This window comes from Anthonomus grandis, chromosome 7 (assembly GCF_022605725.1).
Source record: "Anthonomus grandis grandis chromosome 7, icAntGran1.3, whole genome shotgun sequence".
In the NCBI taxonomy this organism is placed as follows: Eukaryota; Metazoa; Arthropoda; class Insecta; order Coleoptera; family Curculionidae; genus Anthonomus; species Anthonomus grandis.
The window spans coordinates 2378892-2401008 of NC_065552.1; the positions used below are offsets into that span (position 1 = coordinate 2378892).

Consider the following 22117-nt stretch of genomic DNA (forward strand, 5'->3'; position numbering starts at 1 on the left):
AAATAGTTTTCATTACATTTTATGACTTAAATCTTTTACTTAAAAAATAATTTCGAGATTGTATACTGCAATTATTCATTTGGTCATATTATAATAAATTTATATACCAATATACAAAACGTATAATCATCAGACATCAAATATTTAAAAACAAAAGTTAAAAAACAATAATCATAGAAGCAGCATGTACTTAATCATTAAAATTGTCTGAATAAACATGTTGCTACAAAAGGTAAAACCTTGTTAGGTAATTGAGATAAAAATTTCTATTTTTCCTTCCTATTTAATCCAAAAACGGGTGCATTCCTTTAGATTCGCATTATTTCTGGGCTGTTTATAGATATCCCAAACTATTCACAAAATGTTTGTCAAGTGAGTGAACCAAAAGAATTGTAGTTCCAGGAAGATGATAATCAATCAAAACAATAGCATAACATTGCACTTGTTCTTACTCCTTGGGCCCTTACCAATGGTTATGGGTATTCTCACAGGGCATATATCCACGGGCCTGCATCCATTCGTCCGAGATAAACTTTGTGATGTAATTCCTAATACTGTCCGGTAAAATAACGACGACGTTTTGTCCTTCTTTCAGTTCCTTGGCTGCTTGAAGGGCGGCCCACACATTGGCCCCACTGCTAGTACCTAATTATCATAATACTTTTATTATTTCATAAAAATAATGCAATATTACAATAACAATAATATAAATACACTGTATACAAAAAAAAAAAAAAAAAACAAAATTCCATGGAATAAAAGGCAATTTCACTTCCATTCTTTACACAAAGAAAGGGCTGTTGAAGCCTTGAATTGACAAGATTCTATAAATAACGGTATATACATTGGCACTGCTAATCAAATATTGGGACAATAAAAGGCTATAGAATATTTAATAATACTTTACGGAAATTAACACTATAAAATTTTAAACACTAGAAACTATTAATATAAATTAATACGTAATAAAGACTAAAAAAAAATTATAAAGAAAATAATAATCATAAATCTAAACTACTGCTCAGGGACCAGAGAGAAGGTTTTGTTTCATATAGTTTTTAAAACACCATGCAGATCCAGTAAAATCATGTATTTCAAATTTGTTTATGGTTGACGCGATCAAATATGAATAGTACTTCTTAAAAAGTTGTTTTTTATGATTTGGCACTGTTAAAATGTATTGTCGTCGAATATTTAGATTATGAACATCCGTCCGAAATCTAATCTTATTATACAAGTAGGGTGGACTTTTAAATTTTATTATTTTATAAAATAAACACAAAGAGTGCCAAAGGCGTCTTTTAACCATGCTGAGCCACCCCAATTCTTTTAGCTTATAAGAGACAAATTGTTTTCGTCGTATTCCATATATAAGACGTAAGCAAGATTTTTGCATTTTTTCAATACGGTTTATATCACTACACTACTGCACTATATTCGGAAATTTTATATAAATAACATTGCTTTTATTAACTATTTTAACAAATATAGAGCACTGTACAGACTAACAATTAAGACTGCAATGCAAAAATACTGTAAAAGTCGCTTAAGTAATTCAAATAATGTTCAGGGGGAGGCTTAGAAGATAGTAAATGAACTAAGAGGTAAACGGGGCAATATTGTAAAGGTAAATATTGAACCTGATAGGCTGAATAACTTCTACTGTACCATAGGTAGTAATATAGCAAGTCAAATTCAGGGGTTTTCCAACTATGAACAGTTTTTTGAGTATAGGGCTGGACCAGATTCTTTCTCCTTTTTGCCAACTGATCTAGTTGAGCTTAAGTCTACTCTAAAGGAGATAAAGAAGAAAAATACATCTGGCTACGATGAACTTAATGTACGGTTATTTTTCAATTTACCTGATTCGGCACTGGAGGTACTTGTATCTGCAATTAATCATTCTTTCAATAATGGCCAATTTCCCAATTGTCTTAAAGTAGCCAGAATCATGCCTTTGTTTAAGGGGGGAGCTTCAGAATCACCCTCTTCTTACAGACCAATAGCATTGCTTTCCATCCTCTCAAAAATCATCGAGAAATTGGTTAAAAAGCGACTTATGTCATATTTAGCTGAAAAACAAATTATAAGATCGGAGCAATTTGGGTTTCAAAGTGCCAAGGGAACATCAGATGCAATCTTTTCATTCTTTGAGTCCTTATTTTTGAGCTTGAACAGTGGTGATATTGCTGCAGCAGTGTTTTGTGACTTGTCCAAAGCATTTGACTGTGTTAGTTACGAAATACTGCTGTGGAGGTTTGAGCGGTATGGATTCAGAGGTCTCTTCAGTGGTTTGGGTCTTATTTGCATACTAGAATGCAGAGTGTTTCTGTGGATGATGCCCTTTCAAGGGAGCAGCTTGTGACTCATGGTGTTCCTCAGGGTTCAGTTCTTGGGCCACTTCTATTCCTCATTTATATTAATGACATGGCCTATCTTAGGATCTCAAGTAAATTCATTCAGTTTGCGGATGATTCAACAATTTTATGGCATGACACGAGTGCGATGAATCTAAATACCACAGTTAACAGAGATATTGTTGAAATCAAGAAATGGTGTGATTCCAACAAACTGTGTTTAAATATTTCAAAAACTAGTGTTATGAATTTTAAATGCAATTTAAATAATGTGTTTTTGGAAAACCACATTCTAAACAACTTAGACGAAAATAAATTTTTAGGTTTATTTATTGATAATAAACTAAAATTTGGGGGCCATATCACGCAATTGTGTAGAAAAATATCAGCAAATTGTTATGCTCTTAAAGTGGTCGCAGGAGAGGTTGATTTTGACATGGCGAGAAATGTTTATTTTTCTTCAATTGAGTCCCATTTAAGGTATGGTTTGTGTTTCTGGGGTGCATGCACACATTACTTATTTAATAGTGTTTTTGTTTTGCAAAAGAGAGCGATCCGACGTTTGTGTAATGTGAGTATGAGAGAGTCTTGCAAACAGCTATTTATCACTCATAAAATCTTAACCCTTCCTGCCTTATTTATATTGGAATCTGTTTGCCTCGTTCATAAGAAATTTAGAAATGTGAACACAACTAATAGGCATGAATATAGTAGTCGACGAGCTAATGATGTGCTCTTGCCTATGCCTACAAGTTCACTGATTAAAAGAACTTTTATATATGATGGTAAAAAACTCTTTAATCATCTTCCTGCAGATTTGAAAGGTATAGGTAGCTGGAAACTTTTTAGAAAACGTGTTAAAAAAACTCTTAGTTGCAAAGGGCTATTATGAAATAACTGAATTTTTGTCGGATAGATTTTAGTCATTTTTACCTTTTTCTTGCAGGACTTTAGGTATATTCTTTATATTTTTTACACCATATCATTTCGCCTAATTTATTTCTGTGATTCATTTTTTTTTACAGTTTTACATTTAATAAAATTGTATATTTCGGGAGTCAATAATATCTGAAGAGTACAGGGAAAAAACATTCAAAGTCAGTATTTTATAAAAATTAAGATAATACGTTTATGTGTTTCCTTTCAAAGAATATTTTCATATAAGCAACTAATACCGGCAAGAAACGCGCTGTGTCACTGGATATTTGCAGTTTTTAAATAACTATGCAGGGAAAGAACGTGCAATGTCATCGCGATACTAGATAAAAACGTGTTAAGTCAGGAAAAAACGTGTTGGGTTGAGAAAATTATATTGTTTTTTTAAGCTCGTAGGTCAGTCTGCCGATTATTTTAACTGAGTGAACATGGCGAGTGACACTAGTGGTGACGAATTAGATAAAAAAATATGTGGACTATCTAAAAAACGTAAAATAACTGGTCGTATTTCTGATGTTTCAAAAAAAATATTCTTAAAGAGTCATGAAGTAGGGCCAGACTGTCATTGTAAGCGATTTCAGTGCTTTGAAAAAGTTTTACCTAATGAACGTAGCACTCTTACTTTTATAAGGTAAGAGTGCTACGTAATGAAGGAACAGTCGACATTCCAGTATGCCTTAAAGTATTTTGTTCACTTCATGGAATTACACGAAGAAGAGTTCAGACTATTCACACTTCACTTCTAGTCAAAGGAGTTGCTCCTAAGGAAAACAGGGGGAAACAATCCTATAAACATCGTGCACTTAAAGAAGATATAAAAAACTGTGTTATTTCTCTTATTCGTTCGTTTAAGATTTGAACATTCGCAAAATGCACTCAATGTATAAATTAAAACATCCAGATAAATCTGTGTCTTACGAAACTTACAGAACTATTTTTTCGACTGATTTTAATATCAGTTTTGGATATCCCCGCTCTGACACCTGTTCCAAGTGCGATGAATTCAATGCTAGATTAAAGTCGCTAAATTTAAGGCTTACCCAAAACATCACTTTGGAAATAAAAGAGTTCCTAAATCGCAAAATAAGAAAGTTTACATTAGAGAAAGAACTTCATAAGAAAAAAACAGAAGCCTTTTATGCTAGGAAGAGACAAGCTCGACTTCAAAGTAGGAAATCAATAGAGATAGAAGCGGTGGCCATGGACTACCAAAAAAAACTTACCAGTCCCGAACATAACGACTAATGACGTCTATTATAAGCGTCAATTATCTTTTTATTCTTTTAACATCCATAGACTTTCGGATGCTGATTCAGTATTTTATACCTATTCAGAAGAAGTAGCTAAGAAGGGTTCTAATGAGTTATGTTCTTTTTTAGAAGATTATGTTACTCATCATCTTCCTAGTAGCGTTAAGATTTTAATAATTTTTTGCGACTCTTGTGGAGGACAAAATAAGAACTTTACAGTGTTTCGCTATTTGCACTACCTGGTCCACCAAAAAAAGAGGTTTCAAACTATCAAAGTTGTATTTCCGATTAGGGGCCACTCATTTATGGAGTGTGACAAAAATATGGGTATAATTAACTGCAAATCCAAGACCGAACTACCTTCAGACTGGGTTCGGGTTTTCAAGGAAGCTAGAGTTAAACCAACACCTTATAAAATAGAAGAAGTTAACGACAGCCTTATAAGAGACTGGAGTGCATTTTTGTCTCCTTTGTATGTAAAGAAGTGTCCGTTTTTGAGTCGACCAATAAGAGAGTTGGAAGTCACTGTGAATCATCCAAGAATGATTTTTCATCGTGAAACCTATAATGGATCTTGGACTACTTCCATCGTAACTAAACCAGTCTCCAAACTCATACGAGGCCCACCTTTATCTGAAAAGGAGTTTCACTATCCACCACGAGCTTATAATGGTAAGTTTGTTTTGTAATTCCTTTAAATAATAGTGTTTTTGGTAATAAAATATTTTTTTAGGTAAAATTCCTATTTCAAGAGAAAAATACAAAGATCTACAGCAACTGAAAAAATTTTGTGACGAGAGCACGTTTTCCTTTTACGACAATCTTCCTGTACTACCCGCAAAGAAAATCCCTAAAATGAACAGAAGAGAAAAGCCCGTTAAAACAACAAAAAATAAGCGCTAAACACCAATATAGTAAATACGGTAACATTTAAAACAAAGTGACTTTGCACATTTTTTTCCTGTTTTTTTTTTTATTTTGGTTGGTTTTGTAATAAAATTTAAAAAACTAATTGATATTTTTTAATTTCATTACATAATTTAAAAAGCTAGTATACGGTATAATAATTGTTTCCAAAATCAAAATTTTAAAAAAATTATTAAAAAATTTATAGCGTATTCAAATTTAAAATTTTATTTTCTCAAATTCAATTAATAGTGACTTTGCACGTTTTTTCCCTGTGGTCTTCATCTGTTTGTGTTATACATATTGATACTCTTGACTAGCTTGGTATGTTTTGGTTCAGAGTCTTGGAGGAGTATTTCTGAAGAATGGGAATGTTGTTGGTTTTACCGGTATAGGTAAACCATATTCATGGAAGTAGAATGCCTTTAGGATGATGGACCATAGCATGATAAATAACCTTTTTACGTGTTTGTGTATATGTTTTTCTTTTTTACAGCTTTGTCAACAAATTTACTTTTATGACAATAAAGCATATATTGATTGATTAATTGATTAATCAACGACATCCAGGACCATAGACCTAACATTTAACTCACACTATATAATTCAACTCACACAAATACACCCTCAAACACTTACCGCAAAGTAGCCCCTCTTCCTTAATAAGCCTCCGTGCCATGGGAAGTGAATCTTTATCGTTAGTTTTCACCCAATGGTCAACCACTGACCTGTCCAGCACGGTAGGAACGAAATCGTAACCTAAAAACCCGCTCACTTAAGGTTCTGGAAGATAATTTATTTTTGGAAAATAACCCACCAACTCCCTCGACTTCATAAAAAGTGACATCGGTCTCGTTTATTTTCTCGGGAAGGGCCAGTACGGATCCCTCGGGATCTGCCCCGATAATTTTGGTGCTCGGTGAGATTTCCTTGAATTTCCTTCCTATTCCGGCCATGGTACCTCCGGTTCCGGTACCTATTACGATCATGTCGACTTTCTTGTCTAATTGATCGAAAATCTCTTCTGCGGTGGTGTCGTAGTGGGCCAAAGGATTCCCTGGATTAGAATACTAAAAGGGACGGAGGAGTTCGTTATTCATATTTTAGAGAACTGTGTTACTTAAAATGAGATCTGGGAGTGTATCAATTCACTCCAGATCTCATTTTATTCTCAATTATTTCCAATGTCTGGGGGATAAAAATTAAGTAAAATTTCTGAAAGAATAAAGAGAAAGTGTAGCAGGCTTAGGATCTCAAGGAAAACCAGTTTTGTTCCAGAAGAAATGCTGACGCGTCGATCTTTGATCAGACCATCTTCAAGGCTAAATGGGATAAAATCAAAAGTGGTGAATTGTCGTGGTTTTTTTTATTTTGAGTTTGTTGCCATGAACACATGATTTTTTATGTTATCATTGAACATAAATTGCTTTTTTTTTAAGAGCAATTGCCCTGAAGGTGGCTCAATTAAAGACCGAAACTTTAGCATTTCTTCTGGAATAAAAGTGGTTTTACTTGATGCTCCTTGAAGTCCTGCAACAGTTTACGTCCATCTTAAAATCAACTAAGAAATATTTCCAATGCCTGAAACCCAAAAAATCAAATTCAAAATCAATTTCCAGGAAAACTTACAAAATAAATATAAAAACTTCGAAAATTAGTTCCAACTCCTGGAAGAACTTAAAAATCGTCTCCAAAAATCAGGAATAAAATAAAAAAGTGTTTCCAATGCTTGGAACCAAGAAAATTCAATTTAAAGTCTAACGTGTAGGAATTCTTAAATTACTTAAAAAAGTGAAAAAATATATCAATAAATAAATACAATTTTCTAATGTATAGAACACAGAAAATGGATTTAAAATCCTACGAAAATTTACAAAATTCCTCAAAAACCTTGAAATGTCACTTCGATTTCCTGGAGGAACTTAAAAAATGATTCCAAGAGCCTGGAATAGAATGCAAAATTAGTTTAAGTACCTAAAATTACTCCGAAAAACCTAAAAAATTATTTCAACTTCATAAACATAAAAAATGGCTTCAAAAACCAAAAATTAAATGAAAATGGTATCCAATACCTGTAACATAGCAGATCTTAGTCAAATTACAGGAAACTTTACATTCACATTTACCATGACTTCAAAAAACTAAGGAAAATTACTTTCAATTCCCGGAGGAACCTGAAAAATGACTTTAAAAGCCTGGAACAAATGATAAATCAATTCCGAAGCCTAGGAGACAGAAACGAAGTAAAATTCCCGGAAGAATCTATAAAAGTAACTTCAAAATCCTGAAATAAAATGAAAAATCCATTCAAAAATACGCTATTTGAGAATAGCTTAAAGCCAACTATGGTTATGCCTCTCTTTAAGGTGATAATCCCTCCTATTATCGCTTCATTACACTCCTTCCTATACTGTCGAAAAAAATAGTAAAATATAGCAGCGTCAGTCAATTTGAAATAGTAAAAAAACTGGCGAGGCAACTTTTAATCTCTATAAGTGTTCTACGATTCCTCAAAGGCCTTTGACTATGTACATGGGAGAATAGTGGAAATATTATGATTTTAAGAAATTTCTTTGAAATGGCATGGTTTGTCCTCAATCCGGTGGATTGAGCATAGGGTTCTCCAAGGTGCTGTGCTTGGACCACCTCTGTTTCTAATGTAAATTAACGATTTACCTTCTATCAGCATTAGTGATTAATTTACACTATAATTTTGCTGATCTGACTTAGAAGTGCACAATTGGAAGAAAGCTTGTAAGGAAACAGTAAAACCTACTGGACAATGGCACTTCTCATTTAATGCATGCAAGAGGTACATATTGTATCGCAGTTCTGGACAGGTTACGATTCGAGGAGAGCAGTCCTATAAATCAGATCTGGGTGTTTTCAAATCAGTCTTAAAAAAGGGCAAGCCACCAATCGACATAAAACCAGTATTAGTTCAAAAGGGTATACAGCCAAATCCTAAAAAGCTAAAGGATGTCCTGAACACTTCTCACCAAACATTATGAATATAAATGGAAAGAACTGAATGAATTGGAATACTATAAGAATATTCTTGAAAAATACGAATTGGAAAATCTGGAGAACATAGAAATACCAGAAAATTAAGAGAATTTGTGTGAAAACATGCCTTATTTAAGTGATTTGTTAGTTTAAACTATTTTTTAAATAATGTCGGTATAAGCATCTATGTTTGTTAAATTTTTCCGTCATAAAATACATATTTTAAAAACAAAAGTATTTTTTTTACAAAATATGACAAATCCACTATGGTCAGTTTCAAAATCCGACAAATGGGTTTGTTAGTTTCAAAATCCGACAAAAAAAAATTAATTACAAATAACTTTAGACTAAGATGTTTTTCCAGGTTGAATTATTCAAAATTAAATGCTTGATGACTTACTCTATGTATATAAAGAAACTTAAAAAGATATCGAGCTTTTAACTTCCCCTTATCGTTTTTTCTCATTTCCCAAAATTTTCTAAAAGTGGATTTGTCGGATTTTGCTTTTATAGGATTCAAATATTCAATATCCCAATAAAACATTTATATAGTTGTAAATCTTTAAGATTAACTGGGCTAAAATTTGAAGAGGATAAAAGGACTGTTAGAAGGAAATTGCCATTGGCATGCTCTGACTTAATTATTTATTCTTTTGATAGTGGATATAGTATGTAATCAATATAAACATAAGGGTTCTGTTAATGCAATAAGAGTGTCGAGATCGAATACAAACAATCTAAGATTGCCTATTGGTAAATGATCATTAACCCAAAAATTCCATAATGTATAAGGGAATAAAACTATCTTTGGAAACTAAAACCTTAGATAGGATTTTCCAAAAAAAAGTCAAAAGTTTATTGTTAAAGGTTACTCTCTTGACAAATACTCTATTGTAGTAGTGATTTACTGTAGGTCTTTTGACAATTTAATTTATATTTATATGTTAATATAAGTAGTAATATATGTGTGTGTAAAGTCTTTCAGGCACAAGATTTTTCCCCGTTTCTAGTCCCATGTTGCACAGATACTAAAAGTTCTGATTTTTAAAATTTTCTCAATCATAATTCATAAAAATTTAAAGATTCTTATATATTTTTTTTAAAATGAAATGTCAGTTTGACAGATAATTGGTGGTACGAAATGTGTACCACCGTGCAACTTGAACTAAGGCTAGGAGGCAATTATGAAAAATAAAAAAACGATTATTCTACAGAAAACCAGAAGTATTTTACTAATTGATAATCAAAATTAACAATATCTACTTTGTTTTGTGATATTCTTGAAAACAGTCTTTAGATTTGCCTAAGCATAACAGAACTTTACACACTGTACAAGACCATTCAGTACGAACTTGGTGGATTCTGGTACTACATCTGGCACATCTTCGACTTGTAGTCCTTACAGGCCGATGATGTGAAACGCACTTCGTCTGGTACTACTCTTTTTATTTTCTTGAAAGCTTCCGATTGCGTTTCATGATCTGCACTAATTTGGACGTATCGTTCTGCCAATAACCCATCAACAACTCTTCGACGAAAATCTTTTAGGGGTAACCTTTTTAGACCTCTTAGTCGATAGAGAGTGAACGAATTAACGACGCAGCAATCCATGAAATGGAAAAAAACTCTCATCCACCATTTTTTACTTTTACGATCTAGCTCATCGTTTCGTGGTCGAAACGGTCCACAAAGTTCATGTTACTATTGTAGTCCACCAGTGCCATAGGACAAGGAACAGGGATTTTACTACCATCCTTTTGTTTTCGTTGCACAGAGCTTTTTACCGTTGGATCATGATAATTGGTCAAAATATGGACTGCTTTTTTGTCTTTCTATTTAATCAAACTGATCCCATCAGAACTTATTGAATTATCATATTCACCTTGCTTCAAAAGTTTATCTTCAGTCATTTTTGGAAGATGTTTTTTGTTCGACTGAACTGTACCACATGCATGAATGCCCCGTTCTTTGAGAATTTTCAACATATACGAGTTGAAAAAGTTATCGAAGAAAAGCAGGTGATTTTTTTGTTGGAGATCCTCGGTAAGTCTAAGTATTACCTTTTCCCCTAACGAATGTTCCACGTAGTCATCGGTTTAACCGGTATAAATATCAAAGTCATATAAATATGCATTTGAGTCAGCCAAAGTCCAAATTTTGTAGCTTCGTTTTATAGGCTTTTTCGGCATATATTTCTTCAACGTACTTCGCCCCTTCAATTTTACCATTGATTCATCGATTGCCATGTTTTTTGTACAATCATAATATTTAAAAAAATTCTCCTTAATTTTATCTATAAAGGGCCTAACTTTATACAATTTATCGAATCCTGCATCCCCTTTTTTTGGCATTACGCTATTGTCATTGAGGTGAACGTGGCTAAGCAACCAACCGAATCTATTTACAGCCATAAACTGGGAAATGTAATTATCGTGCATGTCTTCGTCGACACTTCAATAGTCTCTATAACTAGGTACTGGTTTGATTCCCATGAGAATATTAAGACCAAGGAAAACCTTAATTTCTTTTGTATTTGTAGGATTATATTTTTTGTTATTTTTTTGAAATTCTTTATTTATTTATTTATTTATTTCATGTACTTTACAGAAGTTTACTAAGTAAACGGTCCTATTACAAAGTACATACTAATGATAATAATAATAATAAAGATAATAATACTAATACACTAATAATAATAATAATAATAATACACTAATAATAATAAAGATAACAAATGTTTTAAAAATAATTCAAAATAATACTTAATACTAACTTAATCTGGCCAGCACTAACTATAAAATTATATCTAACCGACATTTGAGTTCAGCACAACTTGTATTAAAAATATCAATGCTTTCTTGAATTCTGTTATAAGTTTCACACAAATTAAATAATGGTGAACTCAAATATCTATTATTAAGAGCTACATCCGACATATAAAATGTCTTACATCTTCTAGTAAGATACGCTGGAGCATTCACACTCAACCTTGAAAGAAATGTAGGATCATTTATTTGCCCATTTATTGTTTTATATAGATAAATAACTGCAAATTTTTGCCTCCTCTTATCTAATGATTGGAGGGCATATCTTTCGCGTAATGTCGTGGTTGACACCTCACGGTCATATACCCCCCTTTCTCTAAAATAGATATAGCGGAGCATTTTATTTTGCACCCGCTCCAACGTATATTTGTAACAGTTATAATATGGCGACCACACTATACATGCATAATCCCACAAACTACGTACAAATGAGACATACAACTGCTTGAGACAGGAAACACTCACGAAATCCTTAGTACTTCTGGCAATAATACATTTTGCATGCCCGGTTTGCCACTTCGTTTACATGTAGATTAAAAGTCAATCTTTTATCAAATAACACACCCAAATCTTTAATCTTTTCTACTCTAGTCAATAGACTATCTTGTATTTTATAAGGAAATAATATATCTCTTTGTTTTCTATTATAAGACATAACTACACACTTATTGACATTAAAATATAATCTATTTTCTATTGACCATTGTACAACATTATTTAAATCGTCTTGTAGCATTCTACAGTCATCTATGTTATTTATTTGATAATATAATTTGAGATCATCAGCAAACAGCGAGCATGTAGCATGAGTTACTACTTGCGTCAGAGAGTTAATAAAAAGAAGAAAAAATAATGGTCCCAAATTGGAGCCTTGTGGTATGCCAGACGTAGGAGTAAATGGTCGCGAACTATGTCCCCCAATCACAACTATATGTCTACGGTTATACAAATAGGACTCAATAAAATGCACCAAATTATTATGAAAACCATATTCTCTATCTAATCTATCCAATAATATTTTAAATGATATCTTATCAAAAGCTTTTTCAAAATCTGTGTATACAATATCCATTTGACCTCTCTGATTCAGCACATCAGATATAGTTTGAGTGACACTTAATAAGTTGCTTACAGTTGATTTAGCTTTTAAAAATCCGTGTTGAAATATTGATATGCTAGATCTAACAGTACGATAAATAGTTCTAATGGTTTCAAACACTTTAGCTGGTGCTGAGAGCACAGCAATAGGTCTGTAATTTTTTATTTCACTTTTATTGCCTTTCTTAAAGATTGGACATATTTTTGCTACTTTCCAAGCATTGGGAAAAATTCCTGTTTTAAGGCTTAGATTAATCAAAAAACATAATGGGTAACTTAATATATCACAAAATCCCTTGTACAAATAGCTTGGAACATTATCTGGACCTATTGCTTTGTTCTCTTCTAATTTCTTAATTTATCTATTCTTGTTCAGCATAGAGGTTTGTTTGAAAAACAATGTCTTCTATAAGCTCGTCACTTAAGTCAGTAAGGTGACAGCAGGTGATCTTCCTTTTGTAGTAACTCCAGACATAAACCTTGATTCTCAGTCTCAGCAAACGTCTGGGCCGGGTTTATTAGATGTAAATTTTGAGTAGACCATGAAACTTTAGGTGGTTGATTATTTGATTTTTGTAAATACCTTGAAAGTGGGACGTCATCATCGCTGGAGTCATCATCACTACTGGTCATAATATCATTAGGCTGTATTTCACAGAAATCATTTTCATTGTCGGACTACTCTGAAATAATTGATTCCTGATCACTTGGAACTTTATCTATCATTTCTAATTCGTCGTAGAACTCTTTTCAGTCATAGCGACCAATTTTAAGTCCATAGCTGCCAGCGAAAGCCATAGCCTGAAAAAAGAAAATACCGTTATTGCATACTGGTACAAATAAGGGACTCATTAAAATTATGCCATTTCAATTTTCAAAGCATAATCTTTCATTAATTTTTATTGCATTTATGTTTTTTACATAAATATATACATCATAAAACGCAAAAAAATACAGAATAATCCGAAATGCTTACCTTATCAAAATAAAAACAACACTAAATATTTTTAAACAAAAACACGTGCTTCTTGCAACATCTAATGCGTTTGACCAGTCAAGACAGGAAATATTTATGCAGTATAGTAAAAATCCGCATCCACTATGCATCTTATATATCTAGCTATTTATTTGTGGTACGATTTATGTACCACACTGCCGAAAAGAGATATTTCAGTTTTTTTTATTAGGGTTAACTATAACTGTTTCTGTACATTCAACACGACGAGTAATTCCATAGGTTATGGGCCCAGACCGTGTTTTGAATGTATAGTGTGTGTTAAGCTAAAAAGGAAAAGAAAATGCTTGGATAAACCATATTTGAAATGGGAGACAGGCAGCAATTATTATACGTAAAACCCTTTGATGGAAACTCTTTTTCCAATTGGGAATTCCGTATAAAGTTAGTCCTAGAGCAGCAGGATGTTTTAGATGTGTTAACTGAGGAGCCCCTAACCTCAACCTCTACAGAAGCCTGGTAAAGTATAAGAAACGTGACATTAAGGCTAGGATGATCATTATACAGAGTGTAGCTGATAATGTGTTAGAGATGCTCAAGAATAAAACTACAGCCAAGGAAGTTATGGAGTGTTTAAGTCGTACTTATGCAAAAAGGGGAATCTCTACCCAAGTGATGCTCCAGAAAAAATTAAGACATTTGAGGCCGAGTGAAGAAAATTTTTTAAATTCTTTCTTGACGGAGTTTGAATAAACTGTGTGTGAGCTAAAGGCAGCGGGTGGTGAAATCTCAGACAGTGAAGTGATATTACAGCTTCTTTCGGCTATGCCTGAGTCTTATCAGTCAGTTACCACTGCTATTGACATTATGTTTTGTCCAGATCAAGTGAGTCTTGATTTTGTCCAAAATAAGCTAATCATGGAGCAGTCTCGCCAAGCCAGAAACAAGGAGGACACAGGATTAGTGTGGCTTTTATGAGTCAGAGGTTTTCACAGAAAAATAAGCCCAAACATTTTCAAAACCATAAAGAAGGTAAATCACTGAACTATTTCCCTTTTAAGTGCAATTTTTGTAGGGAAGTTGGACATAAAAGAGCAAATTGTCCAAAAAGAAGACACAACAGTAGTGCAAATTCAGGGAATCAAAGTGCTCATGTGGCAAAACAGTCTGGGAATGACAGTGAGCAAATATCTTTTCTAACAATGTTAGAAAATAGTCCTGACAGTTCTTTTAAAAACCAATATGCGAATAACGCAACTGCTACTTCTTTCCTGGTTAACAAGAAAGGTGTGTGTTATAACATTAAAGTGGCAAAGCAAGGACAAACTATATGTGCCAGACAAGAGGGAGATCTTCTTATGGAGAGCCAGGGTAAGAAAATAAATATTAAGCATGTTTGATTATGTGAAAATTTGACATATAACCTGTCGTCAGTTGGAAAGTTGGAAGCTAGTGGATTTTCTGTCACATTTAGAGACCAAAAGGTACTTATTAGTAAAGATGATAATGTAGTCCTAGAAGGAAAGTTGCATGGAAATCTGTACTTAATTTCACTGTGGCTAAACCAAGAACATGTAGCTGTGAATGTTGGTGGTATGGATGATAAAATATTGATGCATAGAAAAATGTGACATTCTGCTAGGTTTCCAGTACCAGGTGTGTGTGAGGTGTGCCTGAAAGGCAAACAATGTAGATTACCTTTTACATATGTAGCAAAAGGCAAAAGGCTAAGAGGTTTTTGGAAATTATATCAAGTGACATATGTGGTCCAATTACACCACTGACTCATGACAATAAAAGATATTTCATCACTTTTATTGACCATTTCAGCCATTTTAGTGTTTGCTATCTTTTGTATCAAAAGTGTGAAGCTTTGGAAAAGTTTCAAGAGTATATAGCTATGCCATAAACTAGATTCAATACCAAAGTGGTAAACCTAAAAAGTGATAATAGAGGAGAATACATTTCCAAATCTTTTAAGAAAGTTTGTAGGCAAAAAGGTATTAAGCAGCAGTATACGGTGGCAGACAACCCAGAACAAAATGGCGTAGCTGAGAGACTGAACCGGACCATTACGGAAAAGGCACGGTGCCTTATTTTCGATGCAAACCTTGACAAGGAAATGTGGGGAGAGGCAGTAAGAACTGCCATTTATCTCACAAATAGGCCTGAAAATAGGGCTTTGGATACTCAAAGAAGTCCTGCGGAAATATGGTACAACCAAAAGCCAAATTTAAATAAAATTAAGTTGTTTGGTTTTTAATTTAGTGCCAAAGGAAGTTAGAACTTCAAAGTTGGACTCACATTGCAAAAAACAAATAATGGTAGGTTATGCAGATAATGGCTATCGACTGTGGGATAAAACGGATAGAAAAATTGTTCATGCCAAGAATGTGATTTTTCATGAGAATCAAAGCAACAGTTTTAAAGAACTAAGGCTGGAATAGCAGGAATATGAGTCGGAGCAGGATTTAGAGGAGCAAAGAAGTGAAAATCAGGACAAAACAAAGCAGGAAGAAAATTCTGAAGACAAGGAAGTGCCAGATATTGATGAGAATACAAGTATGCCTAGAAGAAGCTTAAGAATTAAGAAGACACCACAACACTTAAACGACTATGACCTAACTGATTGTGAAGAAGATTTTAATTTGTTGGCAGCTCTATCAGCTGACTGTATAATGAATGATGTGCCTATGACGTACACTAAAGCAGTCAAGGATAGTGGGTGGAAGTGTGCCATAAAAGAATAACTTGATGTAATAGACGAGAGTGAGACTTGGGAATTAGTGCCACCACCATCTAATGAAAAAATAATTGATTCCAAATGGATCTTCAAAGAAAAGGAAGTGGATGGGGAAAGGAAGAAAAAAGCCAGGTTAGTGGCGCGTGGGTTTCAACAAACAAGTTTGAATGAAAATGTGTATGCACCAGTTGCACAAATGTCCACAATAAGAGTACTTTTATGTTTATAAAGGGTGTTTTTTTTAGAGGCGGAGAACTTTCATTTGGCAACTGTTTTTTATGACAGACGACCTGACAGTTCTGGGTTATTTTTAGATTAGTTTGGTTTGGCAATTCATCATGAACAGACTCACGCCGGAGCAACGTTTCCAAATTGTTCAAATTTATTTTGAAAGACATGGTTCTATTCGAGAAACACATCGGGCATTACGTGAGTTTTATGGTGCTCATAATCGTCCTTCAGAGAGATTAACTCGAGAAACTGTTGATCGTTTTCGCAATACTTTTACTCTAGTCGACAATACGCATCCCGTACAGTGCGCACGCAACAAGCGATAGCTGCTGTGCAGCATAGTGTTGATAATGATCCAAATGTGTCAATTCGTCGTCGTTCTCAACAAGTGAACTTATGTCCATCCACTTTATGGAAAATTTTGCGCAAAATTTTCTTTAAATTTTTTTTTAAATTACTCAAAATCCTGGAATAATGTAAACAAATTTTCCAATGCCCAGGAGACAAACTAATGAAAATTTAAAGTCAAATTCCAGGCAAACATACAAAACGACTCTAAAACCCTGAAAATTTTCTTTCTTCAAACCCCTAGCAGATATAAAAAAAACTACAAATGGACATCATATCTTTCTGACACAGTAAGCTATATTGTATTGACATAAATTTATTGATTATGTGAAACTAGTATTTTTTACCTGATCAAGAATAATTGAATTAGGAATCTCCTTGTGTAGTCTATGGACCACACCGAACATCCCTTCCGGGGCAAACGAGTCCAAATTAACCGGAGTCCTCACTATTTCAGCCCCCAACGCTTTTAAGGTGGCCACTTTTTCATTGGACATCTTCTCGGACATAACTATGATACATCTATAACCTAAAACAGTCATTTTAATTAAATAAAACTTAAACGAACTTTATAAAAATGTATATAAAACCTTTTACGGCAGCCGCTAGTGCCAAACCGATCCCGGTGTTACCCGATGAAGGTTCGATTATGGTCGAGCCAGGCTTAATGAGTCCTTGTCTTTCGGCATCTTCAATCATCCTAAATCCTATTCTGTCCTTTACCGACCCCCCTGGGTTTAAATATTCACATTTTACAACTAAAAATTGATTTTTTTACATTATTGTGTAATTGCAATTGAAGAAATGCCTTACAAATGTTGGCTTTCACCCCAAAACTTTTAGGGATCTTGTTCAGTTTTACTAAGGGGGTGTTGCCAATAGCCTTCAGGATATCTGGCAATGTTTTAGTGGTTCTCCTCCTGCATAGAAATACATTAATTATTGAGCAACAGTGACAAGGCGAACAAATTTAAAAAGTTGAGATAAGAAGAAGGTTACATCTTGTTTGGTGATAATAATTGATGATTTTTAAGTTATGTTTCTATGCATGTAAGAGATTTGGATGCGTGTGTAATAATGATAAATAAGATGGTTATGCAATAGTTGTGATATGAGGGGAAACCCATTAAGATTTGTTGTTTTTGTTTATAACAATATTGGGTCAGAACATTTTTTGGTATAACTTATGAGCCACTTTAAAGAATTTAATTTTTTTTTTTTATGAATGTAGACAAGGTCCTGAGGACAGATTTAAGAGAAAAAAAATGTCACTTGGATTAAAGGTTAAAGAAAGAGCGTTTCTTACCCAACAGTTTCATATATAAACCATTTTTGTACCTCAACCACTCCCTTAGTTAGAGGCAATTTTGTCAATGAAAGTCCTACACCCAGCAAATTTGAAGTTATGACATGCATATGGGAACATCAAGTTTTTTATTTATTATCAGATATATATGGACATAACTTGGCACTGACTTAACCAATTTTCTTAATTATTTTACATTAATATAGAGGAGTTCGTGGGGATATATTTGAGGGAAAACAGTCCTTCTAGGTTAAAAATTTGGGTAGTTAGAGCAGTTTTGGTTAAGCCATTTTTTTTTGCTCGTTTTCTTAACAAGTATTCACCATTATTAGAAATATGTTCCTTCAATAATAAGAATATTCTTAAAAGAATTTTAGTGAGAGAAAGAACGTTTCTTACACAACAGTTTCATATATAAACGATTTTTATACCTCAGAAACTCCCAGAGTTAGAGGCAGTTTTGTCGATGAAGGTCCAAGACCCTGCAAATTTGAGGTTATGACAGGCAAATTGAAACATCAAGTTTTTGTATTTATTATCAGGTAAATTTGGGCATAACTCAGCACTGACTTAACTAAGTTAATTCGTTTTTTTACATTAATATAGAGGAATGAGTTCTCAAGATGGATTTAACAGTTAAAAACCAAAGTTCTATATACATACATACAGGATATCTATTCGATTTGTATGGAATATAACTAGGGTTATTTGGATGTTTTAGGAACAAACAATTTGTCGATTATATGGCCCCAAAGTTCTTGAATTTGTCCCAAGTAATTAATGAAAGTACCATTTTATATATACCACCACTTTTTACCCAAGGTACCTCAGGTTGATGTAATTTATGCCAATTTCTACAAGGCTCTTGAACACTTCTATCTAAGATTAACTAATTATCGAATTAAAATGTGTTGCCTTTTCTGGTTAATCATTACAGTGAAATATTGAAACATTTAAATATGTACCCAGATTCCATTTGCTAAACCAACAGAATACTGGGTTACAGGTAAAGACTTTAAAAATGTATTTGTTTTAAAAAAATTCAATATTTCCTTTGTAAGATCATCACTTTAGTTTCGAACATCCTTTGGTGTCCTTTTAATCAAATCTTGATTGAGATTGAACTGTCAAGAGATTTAACCTGAGCTTAAACACATTGTATGTGCGAAGAATATTTTATAATCCTTGTTTTGCCTATAAAGCCTTAAATAACTTCATAAATATATAGCAGATATACATGTAGCGGCAAACACATTATTATGTACCCCTGCAGAACATTTTACTTGCTTCACAGCCAAATTAACAGACTCTCAAGCAGTTAAATAGATATTGTAATGAGTTGGAATCCTGCAAGTACCTCATCCAACATCCATGCATATTTTTTAAGATAGTAAGTAGATATGTATTTCCAGTTTTTTTCTATAAACTCTATCTTACTGTCATTTTAGTCCCTGTATTATTTAAAGCATGATTTTTCTTGCATAACAGTATGATTTATTGAGAATTCTGTACCCACAATTTTGCCTTGCAAGTATTTGCCATCAGAACAATATGTAGATTTCTCAGTATATAAACTGTAATTTCTTGAAAAACATCTGATTTGTGTACCCTCAATAATAAAGGCTACAAGCCACAATTTTTCAACCGAAGGGATTATATAAACTCAATTTTTTTTTGAAGAACATCTTCATTTAATTTTACATTTAGTAAGTCAATTAGTTAGTATAAATAACATAAAATTAATGGCTGATAATGTAACAGGAGGGGTATCACAGGGCGGTCATTTGTGCCCACTTCTCTTCAACCTGTTCCTTATTGATCTTTATAATACTATTATTCTCAGAAATCACAATGATAGTAGGAACATTCAGAAGGACTTGGGCAGGTTTGGAGTGTGGTTTACTGATAACAAAGTAGGTTTAAATATGTGGATGTCAATGTCATTTTATAGACTTTAAAATCATGCTAATGCAGACTCTCTTCGGATGTATATTATGGATCTCGGAGTTACACTTTATCAAAAGTTAACTTATGACCTCAACAATGAAGACATAGAGCTGCCTCTCAGACCTAATTATGGTCAGTTCACATGCCCCCCAGGGTATATATACAACAATGTTTTGTCATTTGAAATTTTTTCATAAAAATAAGTCCACCTATTAAATATATCTCTTATGTGGTCACTTTTGATGTGAGGTTGTCTTTTGTAGAGCATATTAATAGTGTTGCTGTGAAGACTTTCAAATTGCTGGAAAATGTAATGATCTCTTATTTGAGTCAACCAGACTTCTTTATTGTTTTCCGGTCAGATCAATCTTAGCATACTGTTCTGTGGCATGGTTCTCTTATCACCAAATTCATATTAACACTCTTGAAAAGATTCAACATAAATAAATTTTTGAGATAGTGCTTATATTACCATGGATCACCATGATTACAGTTTTATTGAGAATCATCTGGTTCTGATACACCTTGCCAGTCACAGGGAGGTCTGTGATGCATTGTTTATTTTCAAACTTGGACATGGTGTTATGGATTGTCCTTTTCTTTCAACTTGTATAACATTTAATGTTTGATATCGGGGGCTTAGACATCATGCCACTTTCAATATTCTTTTTCATAGATTCTATGGAATTTATAGCCCTATTGATTGATACATGAATTTTTTAAAGAAACATCCTGATATTGACATTTATACTCTCACTATCAATCAGATAAAAAGATTTCTTGCTTTGTGATAAGTTGTTAGCTTGCTTGTCATATTATGATTATATAAGTTTTCTTATTGTTACTTTGTATTGTATGATTAGGTACCACTATTAACCATATACTATGTTTATAATCTTGTAAGTTTGTAACATTTAATGGGGTTGTCCCGTATATTCAATAACTACATAAAAATAAATTGTTCTCTGCTTGAATATGCCGATCCTGTGTAAAACTCCTACTATCATAAAAACATTAATATGTCTGAACAGATCCAAAAATGATTTTTGTGAGTAATAAATTTCAAGTAAAAATACCCATAGAGGAAAGAGATTATTTATAGAATTAGTAACATGTACCCACTATAATAAATGTATTAATACAGACTTGAATTTTTACAATCAAAATACAGCAGTTATTTGTGTGTGACATATTGCATAATAGTTCAAATTTAAAACACTTCTTGAGATAGATAATTGTTTATTATTTAAGTAAAGAGATTTAGTAGGTTACATTAAGACCGCCAACCAAGTGCTAAATAAACTGATGTCTTGTTTAATACCTTATAGTACTACTTATCCCGTCTTCATGAATATTATAACTATTACATTAATAACACTAATGATAATTGATAAAAATTGCTTGTCGTCAATATCAGTGTAAGCAGTACCATGGCTCTTATTACTGGAAAACCTAATTAACAAATCTGAATACCCCATGTTTCTCTTATTTACTTACCATTCATCAGTAGAATGTGGATTTTTCTGGGTCTTATCATTGATCCTATTCCAAGTGCACTTGCTCTTATGGCTCGGTGGGGCCACCACATCGTTTAGAGGTGAATGGAACAGAGGAAGCCCTTCGATTTTCCTTATTTTAGGGCACTGGGCCTCACAAATTTCCGCATCTTTAGACTTCGAGGTTTTACTCATTTTTCGTTTTTCAATTTAACCGGCACGAGGATACAGATTCAATTTAAGCTAAAGCTTTGGTTGGTGTTTAGCTGCTTAGTAGTTGCCTTGACCCCTGCTCCCCTCCACTAGAGAAGGTTATTAAACCTCACTGTTTGAGTGTGTTTACTTTGGCAGCTTTTATATTAATTGTAAATCCCGGTAAATAAACATTTATTTAAGTGGAATTAAATAAATAAAACCTTGCTGTTGTAAACAAACTCGCTCTAATCTCTAATAAAAAATTGATTTGGAAATAATCCATGTAAAAGCACCGAATCATTTATTGAGGTTATGTATATAAAAGCTACACATAAGGCAACGTCATATCTAATAACAGCGTTCGTTTACATCATATACTTAGAAACCCGATACTTCTATAACATAATTATATTTATAGAGTTTATATTTATATGGATTTTTAATTGAACTTAACCTCACTTCTTTCAACAAATCCTTTTATTCATCTATAGGCAGGTTCTCTTACAAATTATTAACTA

General features: G+C 33.1%; 1 protein-coding gene across 1 annotated transcript in view; it reads right to left on the reverse strand.

Annotated features, from left to right (window-relative positions):
- The window catches only part of LOC126738997 (cystathionine beta-synthase-like), a 32884-nt gene extending 11091 nt beyond the window's left edge, over positions 1-21793 (reverse strand). Inside the window, exons 1-7 of the mRNA XM_050444519.1 lie at positions 21406-21793; positions 17469-17575; positions 17246-17413; positions 17003-17184; positions 6267-6519; positions 6089-6208; positions 468-645 (exon numbers count right to left, since the gene is read on the reverse strand). Coding sequence (XP_050300476.1) covers positions 468-645; positions 6089-6208; positions 6267-6519; positions 17003-17184; positions 17246-17413; positions 17469-17575; positions 21406-21599 — 1202 coding nt within the window. The 5' untranslated portion in view covers positions 21600-21793. The remainder of the gene's footprint in view (positions 1-467; positions 646-6088; positions 6209-6266; positions 6520-17002; positions 17185-17245; positions 17414-17468; positions 17576-21405) is intronic.
- Between the last annotated feature and the right edge of the window lie 324 nt (positions 21794-22117).